The sequence below is a fragment of the Xiphophorus maculatus genome, chromosome 11 (assembly GCF_002775205.1).
Source record: "Xiphophorus maculatus strain JP 163 A chromosome 11, X_maculatus-5.0-male, whole genome shotgun sequence".
Taxonomy (NCBI): Eukaryota; Metazoa; Chordata; class Actinopteri; order Cyprinodontiformes; family Poeciliidae; genus Xiphophorus; species Xiphophorus maculatus.
Window position 1 is genome coordinate 1,686,075 of NC_036453.1, and position 21,528 is coordinate 1,707,602.

General features: G+C 38.7%; 1 protein-coding gene across 3 annotated transcripts; it reads right to left on the minus strand.

The window, feature by feature from the left end:
- Nucleotides 1–96: 96 nt before the first annotated feature.
- golga1 (golgin A1) lies at nucleotides 97–21,391 on the minus strand. Of its 3 annotated transcripts, XM_014474743.2 has the most exons (24): nucleotides 21,202–21,391; nucleotides 20,296–20,590; nucleotides 18,115–18,205; nucleotides 16,289–16,363; nucleotides 15,037–15,134; nucleotides 14,914–14,946; nucleotides 12,375–12,503; nucleotides 11,963–12,132; nucleotides 10,600–10,711; nucleotides 10,443–10,526; nucleotides 9,780–9,905; nucleotides 9,162–9,257; nucleotides 8,159–8,254; nucleotides 7,060–7,155; nucleotides 6,557–6,697; nucleotides 5,884–5,958; nucleotides 5,392–5,481; nucleotides 4,822–4,924; nucleotides 4,516–4,676; nucleotides 3,509–3,667; nucleotides 3,346–3,405; nucleotides 3,001–3,225; nucleotides 2,838–2,924; nucleotides 97–2,062 (listed from the first exon to the last, which is right to left on the minus strand). In XM_014474743.2, exons 2-24 carry the CDS (start codon nucleotides 20,422–20,424, stop codon nucleotides 1,982–1,984), a joined length of 2,517 nt encoding a protein of 838 aa, XP_014330229.1. In that variant the 5' UTR covers nucleotides 20,425–20,590; nucleotides 21,202–21,391; the 3' UTR covers nucleotides 97–1,981. The 3 variants fall into 3 exon arrangements, with proteins under 3 accessions (XP_014330229.1, XP_023198223.1, XP_023198224.1); XM_023342455.1 differs by lacking the exon at nucleotides 16,289–16,363; XM_023342456.1 differs by lacking the exon at nucleotides 12,375–12,503.
- Between the last annotated feature and the right edge of the window lie 137 nt (nucleotides 21,392–21,528).

Here is a 21,528-nt window from a genome sequence, read left to right on the forward strand (position 1 = left end):
TTCAGGTACTGAATACTGCCATCTCCATGTACTGTGTGCAAATATAGAAGAGGAAAAAATGGCAAAACGACACTGAATAAATAAGCAGGGTTTGGATTCAGAGATCAGGTTTCATGACCTTTCTGGGTTTATTTGTAATCATCATTGGAAAGCAATCAACTGTACTCAAGGCAGTCATTAAATCATACAAAAGCTAGACACAAAGTTGTAGTGATGGAAGAATAGTGTGAAAGACATAACACAGCTTAACTGATAAGATTACAAAGTGCTCCCACTGTTAATTTCCTTGGAGACGGTTCATTCCACCCAAGCAAACAAAATGACTGCAGTTGGCTACCAGTCATTAGTAAAACAGTACAACAAAACTGCATTCAAAACTGTTTTCCTGCACCCCAGAATATCAAAGAAAAACCATACAAGCAACTTAAAATTCCAGAGTAATAATTAGGGGTGCACCGATTGCAATTTTCTGGATGATTGCCGATCTTTAAAGTCTGACCTGCCAATTCCAAATTTAGGTGAAAGCAGTCTTTTTTGTCCGAAATGCTTCTAAATAGAAGAGGACAGTGGCTGACAGGGATTCAGTCAATGATTGGAGTATGAAGAATATGAATATGAAGATCTGGTATCAGCTGATCTCTGATCCCCCAATATTAAGGACATCAGGGCCAGTTCATCAGCGGGTCGATTTATAGGTGCGCCCCTAATTATAAAGTCTGAAAGTTCATTCATCAAACTGAGAACTGAAGGAAAACATGAGGCAGGTGGACTGATTGACAGGCGGCAGCACAGATACATCAAATCCTGGACGATGCTAATGATAAATATTGTAAACTCATCAAATCAAATTATTTACATCCATTGATTTAGAAAGATCTCAATGCATACAGTATGTACATATCTCTATACATAAATAGACATGTTGGAATGTAAATTAATTTACAGGAAAGGCAGGTACAGATCATATACATAGTAACCTTCTATTATTTTTTTTCTTTTCCAGTTATTCCTGTTGAGCAGATCCAGGTTTTAGACTTACACTTATTTAATTTAATTTATTTTATTATTAGCACTGGGGCTAAAAACAGTAGACCAGCTTTAGAAGTTAGACATCTGACCGGCACTCTGGTTGGGGCCACTGTTACTGTATATGATGCACGATAAGCTGGAGCAAAAGCATAAAGAGCGAGCTTTTTTAATGACAGTCACACTACGATTAAAACAGTTTGAATTAAGGCCATTCTGTTTTTAGCTCACCACACAGTGGCCGGTAAAATGTTGCCTTTAAGTACCAAAAAACTAGTACAAGTCAATTTCACCCAGTAAAATGTTTTGATTAAAACTCATTTTAGAAAACACAGCAGTCAAAATTTAGAATCATCCACAGAACGTTTTGAAGTAAAACTGACTCAGTCTGAGGAGGTGTTTGTTTTAAGTAAAGACAGTCTGGATCCAGAGACACCAGTGTCAATAATTATGTCCATTTTACTTATTAGAACTGAAGCCAATGCAAGTTTAGTCTTTTTTACAGACTAACATTGATGAAAGCATTCTGGATTTAAACCATGAGAAGCACTGAATAACAAGCCAACGCTGTCTGGTGAGGACAGCGTTGGCATGGTAATGCTTTTTCGAACAGAACAATCAGTCTGCCTGTCTCTTACAGCATCACAGAGGGGAAAACATTCAATTTGTGTCAAATGTCAGAGGTAAATTGAGATACCTGCAGCAGATACTAACGAGACTGTCAGTTCCTTTTAAAAATCAATTACCAAATGCAAGGTGGTTGTGCCTTGATGATACTGTGTAGATCCTTTTTTGCCAGGAACACACAGACAACTGGTAACAGAGAGCAGGGGGAAGCTGTAGGAGGCGGTTCAAAGGTCAATAACAGGAGCCACAACTCAAAGAGGTCCTCTTCCTGGCTAATCTGGTCCTTTATTTCCTTCAGTTTCACCACTGCAGTTCACTTTGATGCTCATCAGCTCCAGTGAGTGGAAGAGCCTGAGATGGAAGGCCGGATGATTCCTTTAGGAGAAGGTTTGGATCCAAACCAGGACATCTAGAACAGAGAGGAGACACAGCTGGCATTATCGTTAACCTGCGGAAAGAAAACTCCAGAATGTTCGTACAACAGGAAGTTGTTCTGCTCTTAAAATCTAAATTTAATTCACTATTGGTGAATCTCAATGAGACGCACTACAGACTGTAGTAAGACTGTCCTCTGCAACATTTCACTGTGTAATGTAGGAAACCTCAGCAGGTTCTTCCTTACCAATGATGTCAATATGTGATTAACAACCTACCACAATGATGACACTTGCATTTAGGGTCTCTGTGTGAAGCTGTGGTAATAACTTTATATTCATTATTACTGGACCTGAAAAATGGTAAGTGGCCAGTATCCCTTATCTAATTCAGAGGATGCCAAGGTATACATATTTACATCCCTATACAAACATCAGCATGCATTTTTTGTAGTTTCCTGTGATGAAACAACAAAATGTCCATAATTTGTAAATAAAATAAAATGCAGGTCGGAGCCTGAAAAACATGCATTTCCATTCACATCACAATTATGCACTATTGTATAAAATTCCACTAAAATTAATCAATGCCTGTGGCTGTAACAAGACTAAGTGTACTCTCAAACATATAAAAGTGTGGTAGTACCCCAATCCTCCTGCTAAAGAACTGGAAATGCTTCCAGTTGTTCAGCAGCAGCTTAATTGAAGCAGGAACTCAGTAAAATATGAGACCACAATTACATTTGTCACCAAAAACTCCCAAAACTAAAGTGCACCTTAGAACATGTGAAAGTTAAGAACAGCCCCAACCTTGTACTCCAGAGTTTGCTTCAGCATGTCCTCTTCCTCCCGAGTAAAGTTGAGCAGCACAGAAACAGCTCTGATCAGCTGGTATGCCTAACAGAGGAGACACCAGTAGTTTAGAGCGTGCTGGTCGGATCGACCTGGAAGAATCCAAGTGGTGATGACTCACCTCCGCCTCCCTCGAGGACATGAACTTGAGGACGACGTGCTTGAGATACTCAAAGTTGATTTCCCGAGAGTCGTTGAGGTCAGCAGTGTTGGTCACGGTGGTGTTGGAAGTGGGCGGGCTCGGGGCAGCTGACAGCAGCGGATCCAAATGAACACGCTCCTGTTTTTCAGCTCGGTTTTCCAAACACTTCTCCTTCCCTTCAGCTTCGGGTTCAGGCTTTAATTTCTTGAGCAAACACAGAAACAGGGATTTTAGAACAGTCCAGGAATTAATCAGTAGCCTGTTTAACCTTTTTTTTTTTTAGTATGCACACATGTGCTTTCAGATAGATGCTCCAGGTATTACCAGTTCTTTCTGTAGAGTCCTCTTTAACTCTGCCAGCCTCTGCTGCAGCTGCTTGATGGTCTGAAAACATGTGTGTTTTATGATGGGAGACAGCAGAGTGTGTTTAAATGCATATTAAAAGGTGGGCCATCCAACAGACTGTAGAGGAGATAAGATGTCTGACCCGGTTCTTATCGCTGAGCTGCTGCTCCAGCTCTCTGTTGACCCGGTGGATGTGATCTAGGTCGTCCACGGTGACACAGCCGTTCTGGTCCTCCTCACACACCTCCGGACTCTGAAGCTGCTCCGTTAGCGTTTCCACTTCCACCTCCAGGTACGAGATCTAAACGACACACGCCAAGCAGCGCTGTCATTTCATGCTTCACATCATTAATCCACCCCAACGTAACCATCCGATTCAACCACTAATAATTATGTATGTCTAATAAGGCATATGGAGAGCAAGGACTGACAAATTATAATAATATGCAAAAATTATTTAAATGTGTCATTAATTTATTAAACTGGAAATACAGACATGACAGATTAAATATCAAATTCATTATATGTGCCTTGACTAAATGTATTAAGTGCATTGACTTTTGTATTGTAAAAACTAGATTTATTGTAAAAAATCTTTCATGACTTAAATTATTTCTTGCTGCTGTGCTGAAGCACACATGAATTCAAACAATTAACTTCAGCCATTAAACTCAGTGGGCGGGATTAGAACAGCTTTTGTAGAGATCGGCAGATTGGCTGCTTCAAGTCAAGTTGTTATAACTTGAAATAATTTATTTGAATAACAAGTTATTTCTGAAATTTTCAGGGAAAATGTTGTTTTGATTTGACGCTTGAAGCAGCCAATCAGGTGTCGGGGTCTCTACTGAAGCCCACTGGGTTTGACAGGGGAAGTTGACAGTTTAAATTAAATCATGATGTGCTTCGGCAGAGGAATATGAAAAAAAAAAATTTAATCTAGTTTTCAAAATGAAATAAATACATTTAATTGAGGCACCTATTAAGTAATTCTAAAAAATATATATTTCCAGTTTTTTTCCAGTTTTAAAAAAATGAATAAGACTTAAATAAATATTTTGCAACTTCTTTTATGTACAGTAATTTGGAACTCTTCACTCTCCATACAGCTAGCCTGTGTTCCATGTTGAAAGCTTGTTAGTGTGAGCTGACCCGCGCCTGGCAGCTGTCCAGCTGCTGTGTCTGGCTCTGCAGTGCCCCCTGCAGACTCGTCAGCTGGGAGGTTTTGTCCAGCTCTGCCTGTTGCAGCTGGGCATGCAGCCGCTCCGTCTCCTCTTGCAGCTGAGCCAAAGAGTCCTGCCGATTCTGCAGCTCTGCAGCATGCACACACACCCCCACACACACAGACGACACATGACAACACACATGATACGTCAAAGTGACAGAAATCGCAAACATATCAACCAAAAACAGATTACTAACTGCTTTGAAGGACTAATGGTATGTATGTGTGTGTACCATTCTGAAGTGTCTGGACATCCTCATCTCTCAATCGAAGTTTCTTAGCAGAGGTAGATAACTCCTGTTGAGAGTTCTGTAGGCCCACAGTCAGCTCACCAACCTGACATCAAGCAAAAGCAGATGACCGTCACTCCACACTGATCAATATTTCAATATTTAATGCCTTGAAATTGAAATCTGTCTCTTTAAGAAGCTCCTGCTGTTTCTGAAACTCCGACTTCAGAAAGTCATCATGACATCAACATTTTTACCAGCATTACTCTGAGAAGTAGCTTGTATAATGAGATCAGATGATGAACAGTTCCAGCAGGTGTTTGCTAATTGCTGCTGGCTAGTCTGAAGGAGCTGAGTGGGGGAGTCCTCGAAGGCGTGACTGAGTCCACCCAGGTGTTTTGAACAACTGAACGGTTGTTCAGGATATTAAAGAATTTCTCAAATATACATGAAAGTATCAAAGCAGCACTGCAGGTATGTTTTTGCAGAGGGAATGACATCATAACATGATGTAAAGCTTAAAAAAGCTGATTTTACATGATACTGCCGTGTAGTTTCTACACCCAAACAGACCTGTGTCTGCAGCTCCTGCTTCTGCCGTCTAGTTTCTTCCAGAGATTTGGCGATTTCTGTGCTCACCATCAGCCGGCTGCTCAGCTCCGCCTGAGGAAACAAACAACACACATTTACTCTGCTTCCCTAGAAACGAACAGCGTAGTGGAAAAAAAACTCAAATCAAATACTCAACAAAAGCTCTGCCATTAGACAGGCCTCAATTTATCACAGAATGTGGACGGATTTGCCTGTTTCATCAAAGCTCTGCATCAACTTGAAAAAGTGCTGATTGAACTGAGCAAGTTAATTCTACATGTTCAGAGTAAATATAAATGGTTCTGGAAATATTAGATATTTTTACCCACAATACTATAAAAAGTCAAACTCATTGTGACAAAACAGTTCTTAGCGTAAAAGTCACATGTTTGCTGTCAGCACCACAGTTGATTGTCTCCAAGTTTTACACATTTTTCTTATTATTAGTTTGAACTAAGTAAATAAGCAGTTTACCTTACAGTTCTCCAGCTCTTCTGCTTGCTGCTTTAACATGGTGTTAGCCTCAACAACCTGTTTATCCAGATCAGCCTGCCAGACAGAAAACAGGCTCTCCATGGTGTGACAACACACAACAAATACATTTTTATTTTTATATTTTTTGTTTAGCAATTATAGATCTATTAATAGGCACTTATCTATCTCTCTACAAATAACTGCTGCTGCATCTAACTGGCTGTGTTTCCATTGTCAATATAATTGCACAATTCGACATTTTGAAAATAAATTTGCATAATGCAAACAAGCCAAATATGAAAAAGTTCTTGTTTTTTTTGTTAAAAAGTTTTAGTGCTAGGATGAGACGATAAATTGATTTAATTAGTAAAACTGCAATGGAAACACTTTTCACATCACACGGGTCACATGATCAACAACATGGATGTTGCCACTGGTGCAAACCACAAAGAAGATGACAGGAAGTAGCTGGAGGATGATGGCGCAGCATGTTTTTTAGTGACTTATCACATGAATAAACTTATTCACATGTGATGCTCTTTTTTTAATGGAAGCACAGCAACTGCAAAATTGTGGTTTGTTTGGTATTGGAAGAATATCGGCAAAGTTTTACACATTTGTAATGGAAACGCTGCTACTGTTTTCACGTAAACAAAGAGAAGAAGAACCATACCACCCTGTCCAGGAGAGACTGTTTGTCTGTCTGCAGAGAGGAGTTGTTCTCCTCCAGCCGGCTGGCCCTCTCCACACTCTGCTGCTCCAACAAACACAACTGCTGCTCCAGAAAGGCCTTCTCAGCACTCCACTCCCCCTGCTGGAAGAAAACTGGCCTTAATGTACTTAAAAAAAACTGGAACATTTTAACCAAACCTATAATGACACTATTTCCAAAAGCAAAGGAGTTCAAATACACGTTTGGAAGATACTGATCTTTTTAAAAATACATTTCTGTTACTGTACTGAAAATGCACCTTTCCTAGTAAAACAAGTTCCTCAGCAGAAGTTATACATACCGAACGTAAAGTAGGTTACCTTAAAATTAAATAGCCCATCAAGATTTTTAATGTTAAACTCCTGGGACACATAGCTATCTGCCTTTGCCCAATACTTAAAAGTTCAAAGGGAAAACTGCAAGCTTTGAAGTGGAAGAGAAGGAGGCAGTGTTGTGATGTCTACCAGTTTCTCCATCTGCTGCTGTTTCTCTGTGACCTGCTGCTCTGCACTCTTCATCCTCTCTGTACTCTGCACAACCTGTTGCTCCAGACAGGCAATCTGAAACAAGAACATGTTACAGTAAATATGCAATAAATGATTGAGCTGCCGGTGAGGAAAGTTAGAGATGCCTGAACCTAAGTGGAATATAAATTCATCATGCTGATTCAGGGAGTTTTGTTCAACTCCTTATCTGTTGAGTTTTTTTCTAAAATAATATAGTGGATAAAACATGCCCTGGACTAAATGCAATGCTGTTCAATCAACGTGCAGAAGCTTTCCTTCAAAGCACAACAAGATGTCTGGCTTCAGATCTGGAGTGGAAACTAAACTACTTGTCAAAATAAGAAGCCACTCAGCACTCAGTATTGATCAGAATCCATATTAAGTGGTAAATGAGATTTAGAATTAATATTAAAAAAAACTACTGATTAAGGAAAGAGGAGAAAAGTAAAAGTAAGAAAGGATTACAGAAAGGTAAAGAGGAAGAGCAGAAATATATTTCTGGTAAGGGAAGGTGTTTCTTTCATGTTTTTAGGGAACATGAGCACAGAGGAGCATACCAACAAGCATCTCCTGGAATGTACAGCCGCATGATGTCACTCATTGTGAGCAATTAAACGCAGCAGATGAGGTTGATACTTTTCAAAACTCTTGCTCAACACACAAATCCAGAGATGCAGCCTACCACAGGAGAGCTGTTTTCATCTCCATCCTCATTAATATTATTCGAGTTCTAACGTTACTATTTGCAGCTTGGCTGGACTTTGAGGTCTATCAAAAGTATTTCTTTAAAATATTTATTCTAAAATTATTTAAAAGATTTAAGCAAATATAAGTGGCAAAACTTGAATTGGAGCTGAGCTGTCCTCTGTGTGTTGTGGAAAATGTAAGAATCTCAAAGAATATAAACATGTCCTAAAAGAAAACCATCATGACCATAATCAGACTAACCCTAGTCATCATAATGTAGACCTACTATATATTATAAACAATACTAAATGATCAGTAAGAGAAGTCCTGTGACCGTTACCAGTAAGTGTGAATGAGAGAAGCAGCTTACCTGAGCATCTGTTCTCTCTCTGTAAGCCTTAGAGGAGTCCTCTTTGTGACGAAGAAGAGTCTGCAGCTCACTGATACTGCCACTCATCTTAGACACCTGAGTTCAGACAGGAGGACACACCCAGAAATCAGGAAGATGGACCTAAAGATTTATTTATTCTGTTCATTTAGGACACATTCACAACAGCTCTGTTTAGTCTGCTTTAGTCATTTGTCTAGAAGGTCCAGTTCTCAAGATCTCAAGTGGCAGTTTTACCTTCACCTGGTTCAAATCATGTCCCAAAATTCTATTACAATAGAATTTTGTAACTAATTATTAATTGGCATATTAATAATTTTACTAGCTAATTATTAATTGGCAAATCCAAAAAATAATCAATAGATCAGTCCTACATTGTACTGATGTGAAGTCAAGCAGAAAGGACTCAGCTTTTCCACATGTTGGTGTTAGAAGGATTTTAGCTGCAGATACATCAATTGTTACAAATGATCAAGAGTTCACTATAGGGACACAGCAACTGTATTTTGGCGATAAAATGTTTATTTTTATTTCAAAAAGAATTTAATTGCTTATTTGTATCTTGGAATGTGTTTCTAATATTGTATTAAAAGGGCGTAAGTGGCTAAATGAAAAATTTGCAGAATGTGACCTCTTTTTTTTTTATCAGATTAATTAATTAATTAATCCTCAAAACAATTGCTAGAAACCTTGATTTCTAAAATAACTTAGTTGCAGCCCTAATGCATTGTCTTGGTGTTTGCCTGTTTCAGCCTCTTCATAAAGAGAAGAGAACACATTGAACCTCCTCATCTATTTCAGTCATAGCTGAGATGCAACCAGAGGGACCAACAGATAAAAAAACATGTTCCTGATTTTTGCTGAATAAATTACATAATTCAAATTGTTGTGTTCTACTTGCATCATTTACATCCAGCCTTAGAAGTGAAGGAGGGCGTACTTATTTTTAGATGGAGATGTAAAGTGAGCAGATGCATTGGTTCACCTGTGCCTCCAGAGAGCTGACGGTGTCGGAGTGGTTGGTCCTGACAGCCAACAGTTCTGCTCTCGTCTCTTCCAGGTTTAGCTCAAGATCACTTTTCTAGAACAAAAACAGCAGCAAAGGTAATCAGAATTATTCTTCTACTTCCCTTCTCATATTTATAATTTAGACTCTTTGTCTAAATTAAATCTGACCAAACCTTTCTTGCTTTAAGTCGGTTAGAATTATTCGGATTATTTCTATTTTCTGAATTCCAGAAAACATGGCGACAATATTTTTTTAGAGACTCGTTTTGTAACTTTCCAGGAATACAAAAGTTTAAATACATTTGGTTAGTGTCCAGTGATAACTTGTCTTTCAAAATGTATATAAACTTTTGAATTCAAGCAAATAATTTGGGTAACTAACTGACCTAAAAAACAAGAGACGTTTGGTCAGATATAACTTCACACAGTGAGAAAGAAATGTGTACGTGCCTTTTTTTTTATTTGGTGTATGTAAATATCTGGTTTCAACTGTATATTATTAAGTGTGAATGCCTGCAATGAGGAAGAATTATTTCTAAGCTTTGGACAAAAAATCTGTGAAGGGACTAGAGGAATCTTGTTGGGAGAAGCCCACCTCCTGAAGGAACTCCTGCAGATGCTCATCCTGGCTCAGATTCCCCTGCAGCCGTCTCTCCAGAGACGAAGCCTTCCTCTGAAGCTCCACCAGCAGCCGCGCCTTCTCCTCCTCTGTCACTGCAGCCTGACCGAACAGTCATGACAAGTTCACACTCTGTAGTTATGAACTGGAAGCCTGATACATACTGATGCACTTCTGGTTCATGTAAGTCCTGAATTGCATAACTTCATCGCATGATAAATAAAAACCAGCTTGATAATTTCCATTTGGATGATTGGATTTTCTCTCTTTTTCTACCAAAGACTGGATGACAAGAACTTCAGTCTGGTGCACTGGTCTCAACAAGACCTTTTTTTGAAGGACAATTTTGTTTATAGACTGTTATAGACTGCTATTTTATTTTGGTTGTTTTGGATATTTAAAATGTCTTCCAGTTCCAGTGTTAAATGTTTGTTAGAAATTAAAATTTGTTGATCTTTGAGAGGGTGTGCTTGCATTTTTATGCCATTATCAATATGTTACTTGAAAATGGTCTCAAAATAATATTGTTGTTTACCACAATAACTTCTGGCACAATTTATTGTCCAGCTTAACAGTTTTATAATAAAAGGCCAAATCTTGACTTTGGCTAAGAATTATTTCTGCCACCTTTGTTCTCACCTTCTGTAGTTGTAATTTCAGGGATTCATTTTCAGCCTGCAAATCATGGAGGGATTTCTCTAGAGATGACGCCATGTTGTGGGACTGAAAGGAATAAAAAGATAATGAACGGATCAGCACAGTGTTCAGTGCAGAAGTCGCAGCGTTCTGAGCTGACCGTTTGGAAGTCTTCTGAAACCCGCTGGATGACCGCCTGCAGCTCCTGGCATCGTGTTTCTAGTTCACAGATCTTCTTGTCGGCTTCCTCTCGGAGCAGCAGCAGTTCTTCTCTGCACAAGTACAAACAACAGGTTGACATTCCACAGTGCACAACAGGGGTTTTCAGAGAAAATACTGTTCAAAGGGCTCCTGAGACCCAAGCTGCCCTACAGAGCTGCTGGGTGAGTTACACCTGTGTCGTCTTTTAAGCCAGATAAAACACAACGGCCACATCTCTTATGCACCCGGCGTTCACCAATGGAGAAATGTAGTCATTAACAGCTGGAGCAAGATGTCAGGACTGATCAGACTTCCCACCATGCATCTGGACAACCCTGTCCTCACAGTCAGTTTGGTTCCAGATTGTGGCTTGGAGTTTGAAAAATAATAAAGTGGATGTTAAAAATAAATATTTTTTTAAATTTAGGTGTTGAGGACAGATTTGATCTTTTTAAAGATTTGGAAAGTGAATATATAAACTCTCATAATGGATGGTTAAACTGCTAAAAAAATTATTTGGAAACAGAAGAAAATTTACAGCTGAAGCAGAAGCTAAAAATCCCACCAAAGCATCAAACAGACACCATGAAAAGGTTTTTGTTGTCCACTCTCCATCACCTGGAGAGTGATGGACTCTTCAGGTGAGAGTCCAACACTACACCCAGGTCTGGGGCCTGATCTCTAGTTTCCAGCTGTATTAACTGAAGATGACTTTAGATCATTCCTTTTTATGTCCAAAGATAATAGCTTCAGTTTTGTTTCAGTTCTGCTGGAGAAAGTTGTGGCACCTCCATGCATTGATTTGTTCAAAGCATCTGTTTAGTGCTTGGATGGATTCAGGGCCACCTGGTGACATCATAATGTAAAGCTGTATATCATCTCCATAGTTACAATATCTAGTCTTATTTCCTGTTCTAACCTGAGTCAGTGGAAGCATATAGATATTGAATAAGAGGGGTTCTAGGACTGAATGTTGGGGTACCCAACATCCATTCAAGAGGAGTGAACTGACATACATTCAAAGCTAAATTATTAGCACCATTAAGTGGAACATTGATCAACATACAGTATCTTATGCATAATTTTGATGACATTTGACAAAATGCAATATTTATTGCTTGTTTCATAATTCATGACTATGATGTTTTATAATGTAAAGCAGTTTCAACGGCCTTGTTGCTGAAACCTAAAGTCAGGTTTATACAAATAAACTTGACTTTAGGGCTCGTCTATAAAAAGTCCTGAACATCAATGCAGAGACATTGAAATGAATTCTAACACAAAGCTAAATGATTCCTTGGATTCATGGCTGAACATCTCACCGCTCTATTTCCAGCTCTGAGTTGAGTCTGCTGCTGTCCTCATGCTGCTGCTGCAGAGACTGGAGCTTCCCCCGAGCCTCGGACAGACCCCGCCTCGCTGACTGAACCTCAGCCTCCTTCTGCTGGAGCTCCCGCTCCCGTTGGCTCAGCATCTCCTCCTTTCTCAGCAACTGATAGACAGAAAGATTTAAAAAAATACCACTTTAAGAAAGTAAACATGGATGAGAGATGTGTAGCTGAGAACATATTAAACAATTCCTTTGGGTCCTGCAGTGATATAAAGAGACTGCACTAAGTTACAGTGTAGCTCTTTAATTAAGGCTGTAGGTCCGCTCTTCTCTATTCCAACTTCTCTATTTAATCTCAAACTGTGCTTGAAAAAGAGATGTTGAGAACCTTCACATGTACGCACCATGTGCTTAACTTTAGCAAGCTCTTGCTGCTGAAAGCCTTCCAGTTCATCCAGGTCATCCCTTTTCTGGAAGAGTGCTAAGCTTTGTTCCATCATCTCCTCAAGCCGAACTGACAGGGCAGCTTTTTCCTAAACATACAGAATAACTATTTATACCAGAGATCCCACACATTCGCCATTCTAGATATGTTGGGTGGCAGCACACTCTCTGAGACTCCCTGTGGGGTTCCAACAGCACTTCTACAGTCTGTGTGTTCACTGATGGCAGTGGAGGTCCAAACTAGCAGTGCAGAGAGCATTCTTAAAGGGGCAGAATTATGTATTTTATCATTTTATAGCTCAATCAAGTAAGTATGTTACCTTCCATTGTTATAAAAATGCTATATATCAAATATGACCTATAGGAAATTGGACTTTGCAAATTAACACTTTGAAATTGGGCCTTTGTCTCTTTAAGAAAGGCGTGATCTTTTTGAAACTCCACCTTCAGGAAGTCATCACATGTCTCCTCTATTAACCCTTTAACAACAATTTATATCAGCATTGCTCTGAGAAGTAGCTCCTATTATTAGCTCAGCAGATGCGCAGTTCCGCCAGGTGTATAGTAATTCCTGCTGGCTAGTCTGAAGGAGCAGAGTGGGAGAGTCATGGGGAGGCTGAGGCTCTGAGGAGGAGCTTCATACTTGAAGGTGGAGCCAGGCCCCAGCCAGCCGTTTTGCACAGCTGATTGGTTGCCAACATAGACTACAGGATTTCTCAAACATACATGAAAGAATCACGCAAACAAGTATATTTTTGATGCTGGAATAACATTATAACATGATGTAAAGCTCACAAAAGTTAATTTTACATAACACCACCCCTTTAACAAACCAAATGGATTGTTCAACAATGCTCAGTCCAGCAGCTGAAACGAGCCGTTGCCATTCTGTTTCTCTCTTCAACTTTTCAAGAATATGTATGGTGTTGACTAGAGCTCCCGGGGTAAAATCAAGCTGTTCAGTTTTTTTTCACACCACAGGAAGCACTAGAGTAGGCATTTCACTCTGACCAAAGTCAAAATAAAGGGAGTATGTGGTGCCATGGAACATTAAATCATAAGGTTGGATGACACTCAGCTCTTGATATCCTTAAATATTCTCAGAGTATTTCCACCTGTCCACATGTTCGAGCCATGTTATCTTGTTAACATGTGCAGCATGTTAACCTGTAAATCTATGCATGAGACTTGGATTTATACTAACAAACTGGTTTCCGTAACAACTGGACATGCAGACAGCTAGCAGACTTTAGGATTCTCCAAATTCTCCAGGACATTGGTCTGAAGGGTAAAACATACCAGCAGGTGGCAGTACTAAAGGATTCAGAGCCATTATATTTCAGTTCCACTTCCACATAAAATGAAAGAGATGCAATTTAAGATACTTTAAGCTTAAACTACAAGAAAATATGATTGCGATAGATATGTGAGATTATACGTTTTGAAATGTCTTTCAATTTTGGTTTTCATCTAAAAACATTAATTCTATCTAAACAGACAATAATACAAGCATGGTAGCAGGTTGGTAAAAAACTTCATTCCAACTGTTCAGTTCTTTTAATAGAGCAAATAAAATGTTATATTATTAATCGTGGCCACTTGTTGATGGAGGAGCATTTTAATCATTATGTTTACAATGTTTGGTTTGTTTTAATAAGGCCCAGCAATATTTACCGTCTCTCTCTTTCGTCTCTCTTTGTTTTTTTGCTTGTTTTAATAAGTATGTGATTGTTATTAGATAGTGGATCATTTTCAATTATGCCAGTTTCAGATTCATGACTATAATGTGGTAGATCTTAACATCCCACCTGAACCCCAACCGTCCCCAACTACAGTAAAGCGACGATAGACAGGCTTCTGTTAAAATATCATTTAAAAATGAGTACCAGTTCTAAATATGAAATTTTATTTTATTTATGCTTTATTTGAAAAAAAAAAAGGTGCATCAAAAATTGTTTACATCCTTTTCAGTGAAAAATTTTCAATTCAATGAAAAACAAAATCCTATACTGGCATCAAAGCAATCTTGTAACTTCTTATATATATACTGATTGGACTTCTGCATCTTTCCTTTCCTTTTGATGATTTACTTCTTGCCATGATCCTAAGTTTTAGCTTCCTTCTGAGATTCTCTTCCAGGTTCAATCTGGACTGGCTGGGCCATTTGAAAATATTACCGTTACTTCCAGTCAAAAGAAAGACAGTAAAATTAAAAATTACTTTAAGCCTAAATCTGCCAGCGGTGTGAATAATTTTGGGCTTGACAGTATGTAATGGTGCTACCCACAAAAGATGAAGTAAAAAAATTTTTTTTTAAAAATCAAACAAAACAGCCCAGCTTTACACCACTTTACGATGAAATGGTAAAGAACATGCATTTATGTTACCACAACACCAACATGATTCCACTGCACATTTCAGCGCCAAGAAAACTTTCAGGGAATCCAAACTATATCAAAACCTCCAGAAAAAACATCAGAAACAATTTGAGGTACTTGCGTTTTCTACATCAGCCATCTTCTCCATCCATTCCTGCAGGAAAAGGGAGAAAGAAATAAGCAAACAAGCTAAACTCACAAACTAACAGTTGTTGTGAGATTTGACAGACACAGAGGGATTTACCTGATCCTTTTTTTCCAGAGCTAAAGCCATTCCCTCAGCCATTTTGGCCCTGCTGCTCTGATGACACTCATTCTGCTCTTGGAGTTTCTTAATGGATGCTGTGCAGTGACAGTGACAGCAGGAAAAAAAGGAAGAAACCATACAAAGGTTCATATGTAAATGACACAGCCAATAAATTAAAAAGTGGCTTTGTTAGTAGCTGTGAAGGGAGATTAGGTGTTCTTCCTGGAAGCAAAAACAAAAAATAGGAAAAAACAAGCAAAGAGGAGCGATGCATGGCGACAGAGAAAAAAGGGCAGAAAGGCTATTGTTAAAGAATTTGTGCAGGGTAAACAAATCCACCCTGGATAAACCTAAACTAATTCCCTAAGACCCCCCACCACACAGGGGTGTCCACACATTGACCTGATGGTCAGAGTGAAGGACTGTGGTATTAAACCTAACCAGATGCTGTTGTATGCAGTTCTACAAAAAGATAAAGAGGCTTTTTTGCTGGTCTAACACTCAAGAGTCAGAAGTTATCAAGAGTTCCCAACAGGATTAAAACACTCTACATTTTTAAGAAAACAATAACATTATCACAGGAGAATCTTAACATCTTTAATTCTTTCACTTCTCAACAAAAATCTTTATTCACTCATTTTTAAAACAAAGACAATATTAATTTTCCATTTCATTTATACAGCAGATATTAGGGAACAAACCAAACACACTTTGTGGTTATAACATGACAATAGGTGATGAAGGGCAGGAATATTTCTGAGGCTGCTGCAACTAGCTAAACAGCAAATAACCCCCTAAACACCAAAAAGGGAGGCAGGTGACATTATTTGAAAGACGACCTAGAACTGAGAAGCCCTCAGGTTTGAAAGGTCAACAAGATGAGGTGGAAGTAATTTAAGAATTTGTTGAGAAGTTTCACCACTGGCAACAAAGTCAACAGACCAGAAACCACCTATGCTGACCTCTACTATTTACACGTGGGTCATAGGTGTGGCTGCACTCACTGTCCTCTGCAGAAGGCTAAGTACTATTCCATCAATAAAGAAGGACACAAAAATCTCTGGTTAAATACAAGAAGAAACTGAGGGTGGATTTTTAGATTGAAAGAAAAAGCAGCAGCCAAGTGTCCACAAAGCAAAGATTTAAAACTAATCCATACAGAAGTGTAGAGGGGCTTGGTGATGCTGAGGAAAGTGGAAAGATAAGCAAGAGAGAGAAAGCTGTTTGGGAGGAGAGGAGAGGTACGTACAATCCTGATGCTTTTCTAAAGCAATTTCAAGCTTCTCCTTGGTCTTCTGCATAATTCGTAGCTGCTCAGCGTAGTCTAGTGTCGAGAAGTAGAGTTTTGGGATGGGGTATCGACAACACACACATAGACACACACACACAAAACAGAGGCACAGACCAGGTAAGAGACAGGCAGGGGAGGATATAAACAAAAGGACAGGGAGAAAACAAAAGGGAAAATATGATTGAGAAACAATGGAAGGTAAAGTTTCTAATGATTTTCACACCTAAGAAAACCATACAGGTTTAAAGGCTTCATGAGAATGTATGACCTTTAACCTTTTCTATGGGTGAACATCATTACAGCAACTAAAGGGAAGAAAAGGAGAGTGTAGGGCTAGAAAATAAAAACAGCAACTTTTCACAATGGATAAAGAGTACACACACAATTAAACAACCACAGACACGTTCACTGATCCCAACCTGACCTCAGCTGGAAAAACTCAACTAAATAGCTGAAACTTACACCGGCTGGCGGCTCGTTAGATTCCAGTCAAAATCAGCTGCTCTGCCTTCAGTTATGAAACACACAACTAAAATGTAAATATAAAAAAATTTAGACTTCACAAATTTACCGTTAGTACAAAAATATTCTACAGTTAGTTAAGGCTACCATTTTACTAAGGGAATATTTCATTGTTAAATTTCTCCAGATTAGAGAAGTCTGTGGAAAATTCACAGAAAACAGAACCGAAAGCAAAACAATGAGCAGGATTCATAAAAACCACTTAATCTTTCTATCAAAAACAAAAAACACATCATACAGAAAACAATTAGTACTTAAGCTGTGAAAAATAGGAGTATTAAGACTTGAGGAAAGGTTTCAGCTTGTTTTCTACTGGAATCACAGAAGTGAAATCACTACAGACTTCCAACATGGACATGGCTTTTGTATATTTATACCTCTGTGCATTACTGCTGCAGGCTGCAGTACACCTTGGATTATTATTTTTCTAGATATCATGGATGTTTGCATTCAAACATAAAAAACTGATACATTTTTCACACAGTTTATAAAATATTATGATCTGGGATTATAACATGATCTTTGTTGAGCTCAAACTGTTCAGATATTTGTCACCTAACAAAACTGTAAAAAGCCATTTTATACTTGCAGTTATCATCTGGCTACTTTCCAGAGAGGTTGTATGTACAGTAGGCAGTGTTTAGGAAATCCAAGATGGAGGACACATGATGTTTAAAATCCTCCAAATGGTTACCCATGCTTTATAAAGACCCCGATTGTCAATCTATAAGCCACACAACAAGGTTTGAGGTTCAAAATTAGAGATGGTCAATGATGGATGATTCAGTGACCACACATGATTTTCAGGCAGATCAGCCCAAACTAAAGAGTCTGATGTTCTTCTTCGGGATTGAAGACAAGAAGTTGGCCATGACCAGTAGCAGAGAGGCGTTTAATGTGAAATCAGGTGAAGCACAGAACCTCTGGCAGCCATGGACTGTTTCACCTATTTGGTAATCTGACTTAAGTCAAAGACTTAGTGAAAACACATGCTTTATTAATGAACGCTGAAATTGTTTCATATCTGAAGAGGAAGCTCTACAAAAACAGAGTTCACTAATCAACTAAGGAATTCTAATTGGTGCATCTTTGGCAAAAATGGGAATATTTGGCTACCATCAATGAAGTAGTTTCCTTTTTTCATTGACCCTCAGGTTTTATTGTTTATCAGCACAAAGTTTTCTGCTTACTGCAAACGTTAAATGACTTTTATCTGTACTGCATCAGACTGAAAAATGCTTGACCTCAGTCCCACATCCTACCTGACAGCTTGGCCTCCAGCTTCCGGATCTGATCGTTTCTTCTAAGAAGCTGGGCTGACAAGTCGTCTCTGGAGCTGCTGCCGTCAGATGCCTACAGAAAGACAAACAGCAATTAGAACCTTCATCAGAGAAAACATTAAAAGACAGACATTTTAAGACAGCTACAATGTGAGTCACAAATAAAACAAAAAATGTAAAATACAAGGTTTATCTTGAGACCTTGCCACAGCATATGTTTAAACATCTTTCCAAAAAAATTTTTTTTAATTTAATATTGCTTACATATTCTTCACTAGAAACGCATCATGTGATGAGCAAATAAAGGCATAGAAACATTACTTCTGCCTTTCCTATTTATGCACTCAGTACTGCTGAACTTTTTGAAGTGTTTAAATCCATAGAAAAAAATGGTTTTTTTCTCAACACATATCATCATTTATTTTGAAACTTTCTCTGTATTAGACGACTGTATTCAAATTGGGATGTTGGACGTTCAAAGGGCAGAAACACATGATCCAGTAATAAATCATATCATGATCAGTCCAAGTGGTGAGCAGTGGTTAGTTACAGCCCTCCTAACATCTAGCAGTTGACAGGTAAAGTTTTCAAAGCGAACCATTTTCCTGCTCTTACAATATTTTATCCATCAGAAAGACATCTGGACTAGGGTTTCAAATAGTGATTATTTTAGAAATAAATTAATCTATTGGTTATTCTAACAATTAATCAGATAAAAATTGGCACATTTATTAAGCCTTTTAATACAATCTTAGAAATACATTAAAGATGCAAATAAATATTTTTCCTTTATATATATATATATATATATATATATATATATATATATATATATATATATATATATATGTCTATTTTCAATAGACAGTTAGCAGAAATTAATGCTCTAAAAGTGTAAAAAGGACAACCTGCACAGACTACCTGGGCTGTACCAAAAGTAAAACCGAGACACTGCTGCTCACTGAATTATTTAGCTGAGCTCAACCTCTACAGTTTTCCTTTGCTAGTGAGAGGTGACACCATCCTGAGAGTTTAACACGCCTCCATTTGTTTTATAGAGTAAACAGCAGACTGAAACGCAAGACACACAGATTAAAACAGATTTAAAAAACTGTTAAGAGTTTTGTGGTTTTTAAAAAATAGATTATCAAATCACTTAAATAAACATGGAGGACTTATTCTGGTTTACTTTAAAGGCCAGGAACAATAGCTTAAAAATGGCCTGTGCAAGAAAGACCAACCCAGTGAGAAATCATTGTTCCTGCACGACGTCAGTTCCACCCTGGTCCGGCTGCTCGGACCTGCCTGACTGGCAACCATTTAAAACAGGACCAGAGTTCCTGAGCATGCACCGATCTCAACAGCCTGGGACACTTTGCATTACAGAAGAGGGTGTTCATTATTACATCACAATATGATACATAAACTCTACCTGAACTCTGGACATGGCTGATATTTAGGCAGAGACACCAAAATAAAATTTAGAGGTCATTATTCAGCAGAAAATCTGATGACCTCTAAGACATTTAAGTTAATTTTAACTGGTTATTTCTTCTCTTGTGTTTCAGTAAGTTTTCTGGCAATGTTATATTACTTGCTGCAGTACTTTAGAACAAACGAATTACGTCATTACTCTCCAATTTGTGAGCGTTATCAAGAAAAAAATTAAATAATGTATAAAATCCACTGAAGCAAAGTCCTGGAGCTCTTAAAAGCTTTTATCCAATCTGGGTTACTGTCAGTGTTGGAGCTGGAACACAACTGAACCAAACCACTGAATCCAGGACACTCAAAAGCATCTTCATGGTTCTGTTTATAATTTTTAAGTTTTAAAGAGACCGTTTCTATCAGAACAACTGGGATAATCCCAGACATATCTGAGGTGTTGACTAGAGCAGATCCTGGTCCTCAGGAGGACCGCTCTGTACGTTTGAAATGTGTACCTGCCTCAGCACACCTGATCTGATTCAAACAGTTCAGGTTTCTGCAAAAGCTATTGAGAAAACATGAACCTAATTTAAATGTGTCCTGCTTTAGTTGTTCCTTATTTTGCACATCATATAATAAATTTAAAAAGTCTCCAGTCGGTCGTCGGGAAAGGGTAAAAAGCAAGTGATGCAGGATTGGGCTACAGACCAAGATGTGAAGCTTCAAAGTACTTACAAAGTCATCCCCAGAGTCAGCTCCCACTGAGGTGATAGATTCCTTGCTAATAGTGCGGGGGATCCGGACACCACTTCTGGGGGCTGTGGCCGCCTCCTCTGCAATCTTCTTCTTCAGCTTGGCAAACATGTTCCTCCCTTTAGCGTCTCGTTTTGAGTGCACTTTACAACTTCTGGAGAATTTGTGACCATGTGTATGGATGTTAATGCCTGCTGTTCAGAGGGCTCAAGAAAATCGTCCTGTCTTTTCTGTTCCCACTTCAAAACAGGCTTGTGGTGTTTTCATTCTGCTACATCTAGAAGAATAAAAAGGACATTTAACATAATGTATATACCAACAAAAGAGATTGTTGAACCTGTATTCCAACTGCAAAACCTGAAGTCATTGAGTTTGGCATTAATAAAATTTGCTCTATGCCTTTATGGTAATTTTCCACTTACAACTGGAGATACACTGTTTCCAACAGAGGCACTGTGCACCTACCTGAAGTGCACTGTTCACTTCAGGTAGGTGACAGCAACCTGAACACCTCGGTTTGATAGATCCTCCTACAGAAGGCATTTAAATCTTGGGGAGACAGCAAGGCGGGGACTCTTTGTAAAAGCTCAGAAAGTTGGATCTTATATCAGTCGACCAGTTTAGAAGATATGTGTCAGTTCATCAAATCGTATCTTGCTTTCTATAAGTTGCACAGCTAAATGTGTTGCCATGGATGAGCTTCTGTTTATTCTGACTAAATCTGCGTACATCATTTAGTGTCACACTGCTGTCTTACGAGGGTTTATCCAATTAGGACCGTCCAGGCAAACTGCCACATAATGTTTTGACAGCCAACTAGCTCTGCTGTTTTTAACAATGAGAATAAATGTTAGCTCTCGCTAGCTTACTGCTTCTCCACTCTCTTACCTTAGTAATTCCGGCTAAAAGTCCACTCGTTGCGTTTCCACGTTATCGGTGGCTTTACATATTGTCCTTTTCGTTATACACTTACAAATAACTCCAAGAGAAGCAGGTAAATAAAACGGTAATTAAAAAAAGTCGGTGAAACTGACTCGTCTGACAAGCTAGCTACTGCTGGGGAGCTAGCTACACGTAATCAACCAACCACCAGCTGACTGAATACGCCACGGCGAGGCCTCTGCTGATTGGCTAGCAGAGTTTGTAGGCGTGGCAACGTAGATAGTAACAGCTATGGTGAACAATCCCTACAGCCAAAAGAGGTAAAGTCAGCAT

Excerpts from the sequence above, each read along its gene's own strand:
- golga1 (XM_014474743.2), bottom strand. The coding sequence starts at position 20,424 with ATGTTTGCCAAGCTGAAGAAGAAGATTGCAGAGGAGGCGGCCACAGCC. Across the intron at positions 8,255-9,161 it reads TCAGCTCTCTGGAGGCACAG|GTGTCTAAGATGAGTGGCAG; the intron begins GTGAACCAATGC and ends GTCTGAACTCAG. Across the intron at positions 5,959-6,556 it reads AGTCTCTCCTGGACAGGGTG|GCTGATCTGGATAAACAGGT; the intron begins GTATGGTTCTTC and ends TCTGTCTGGCAG.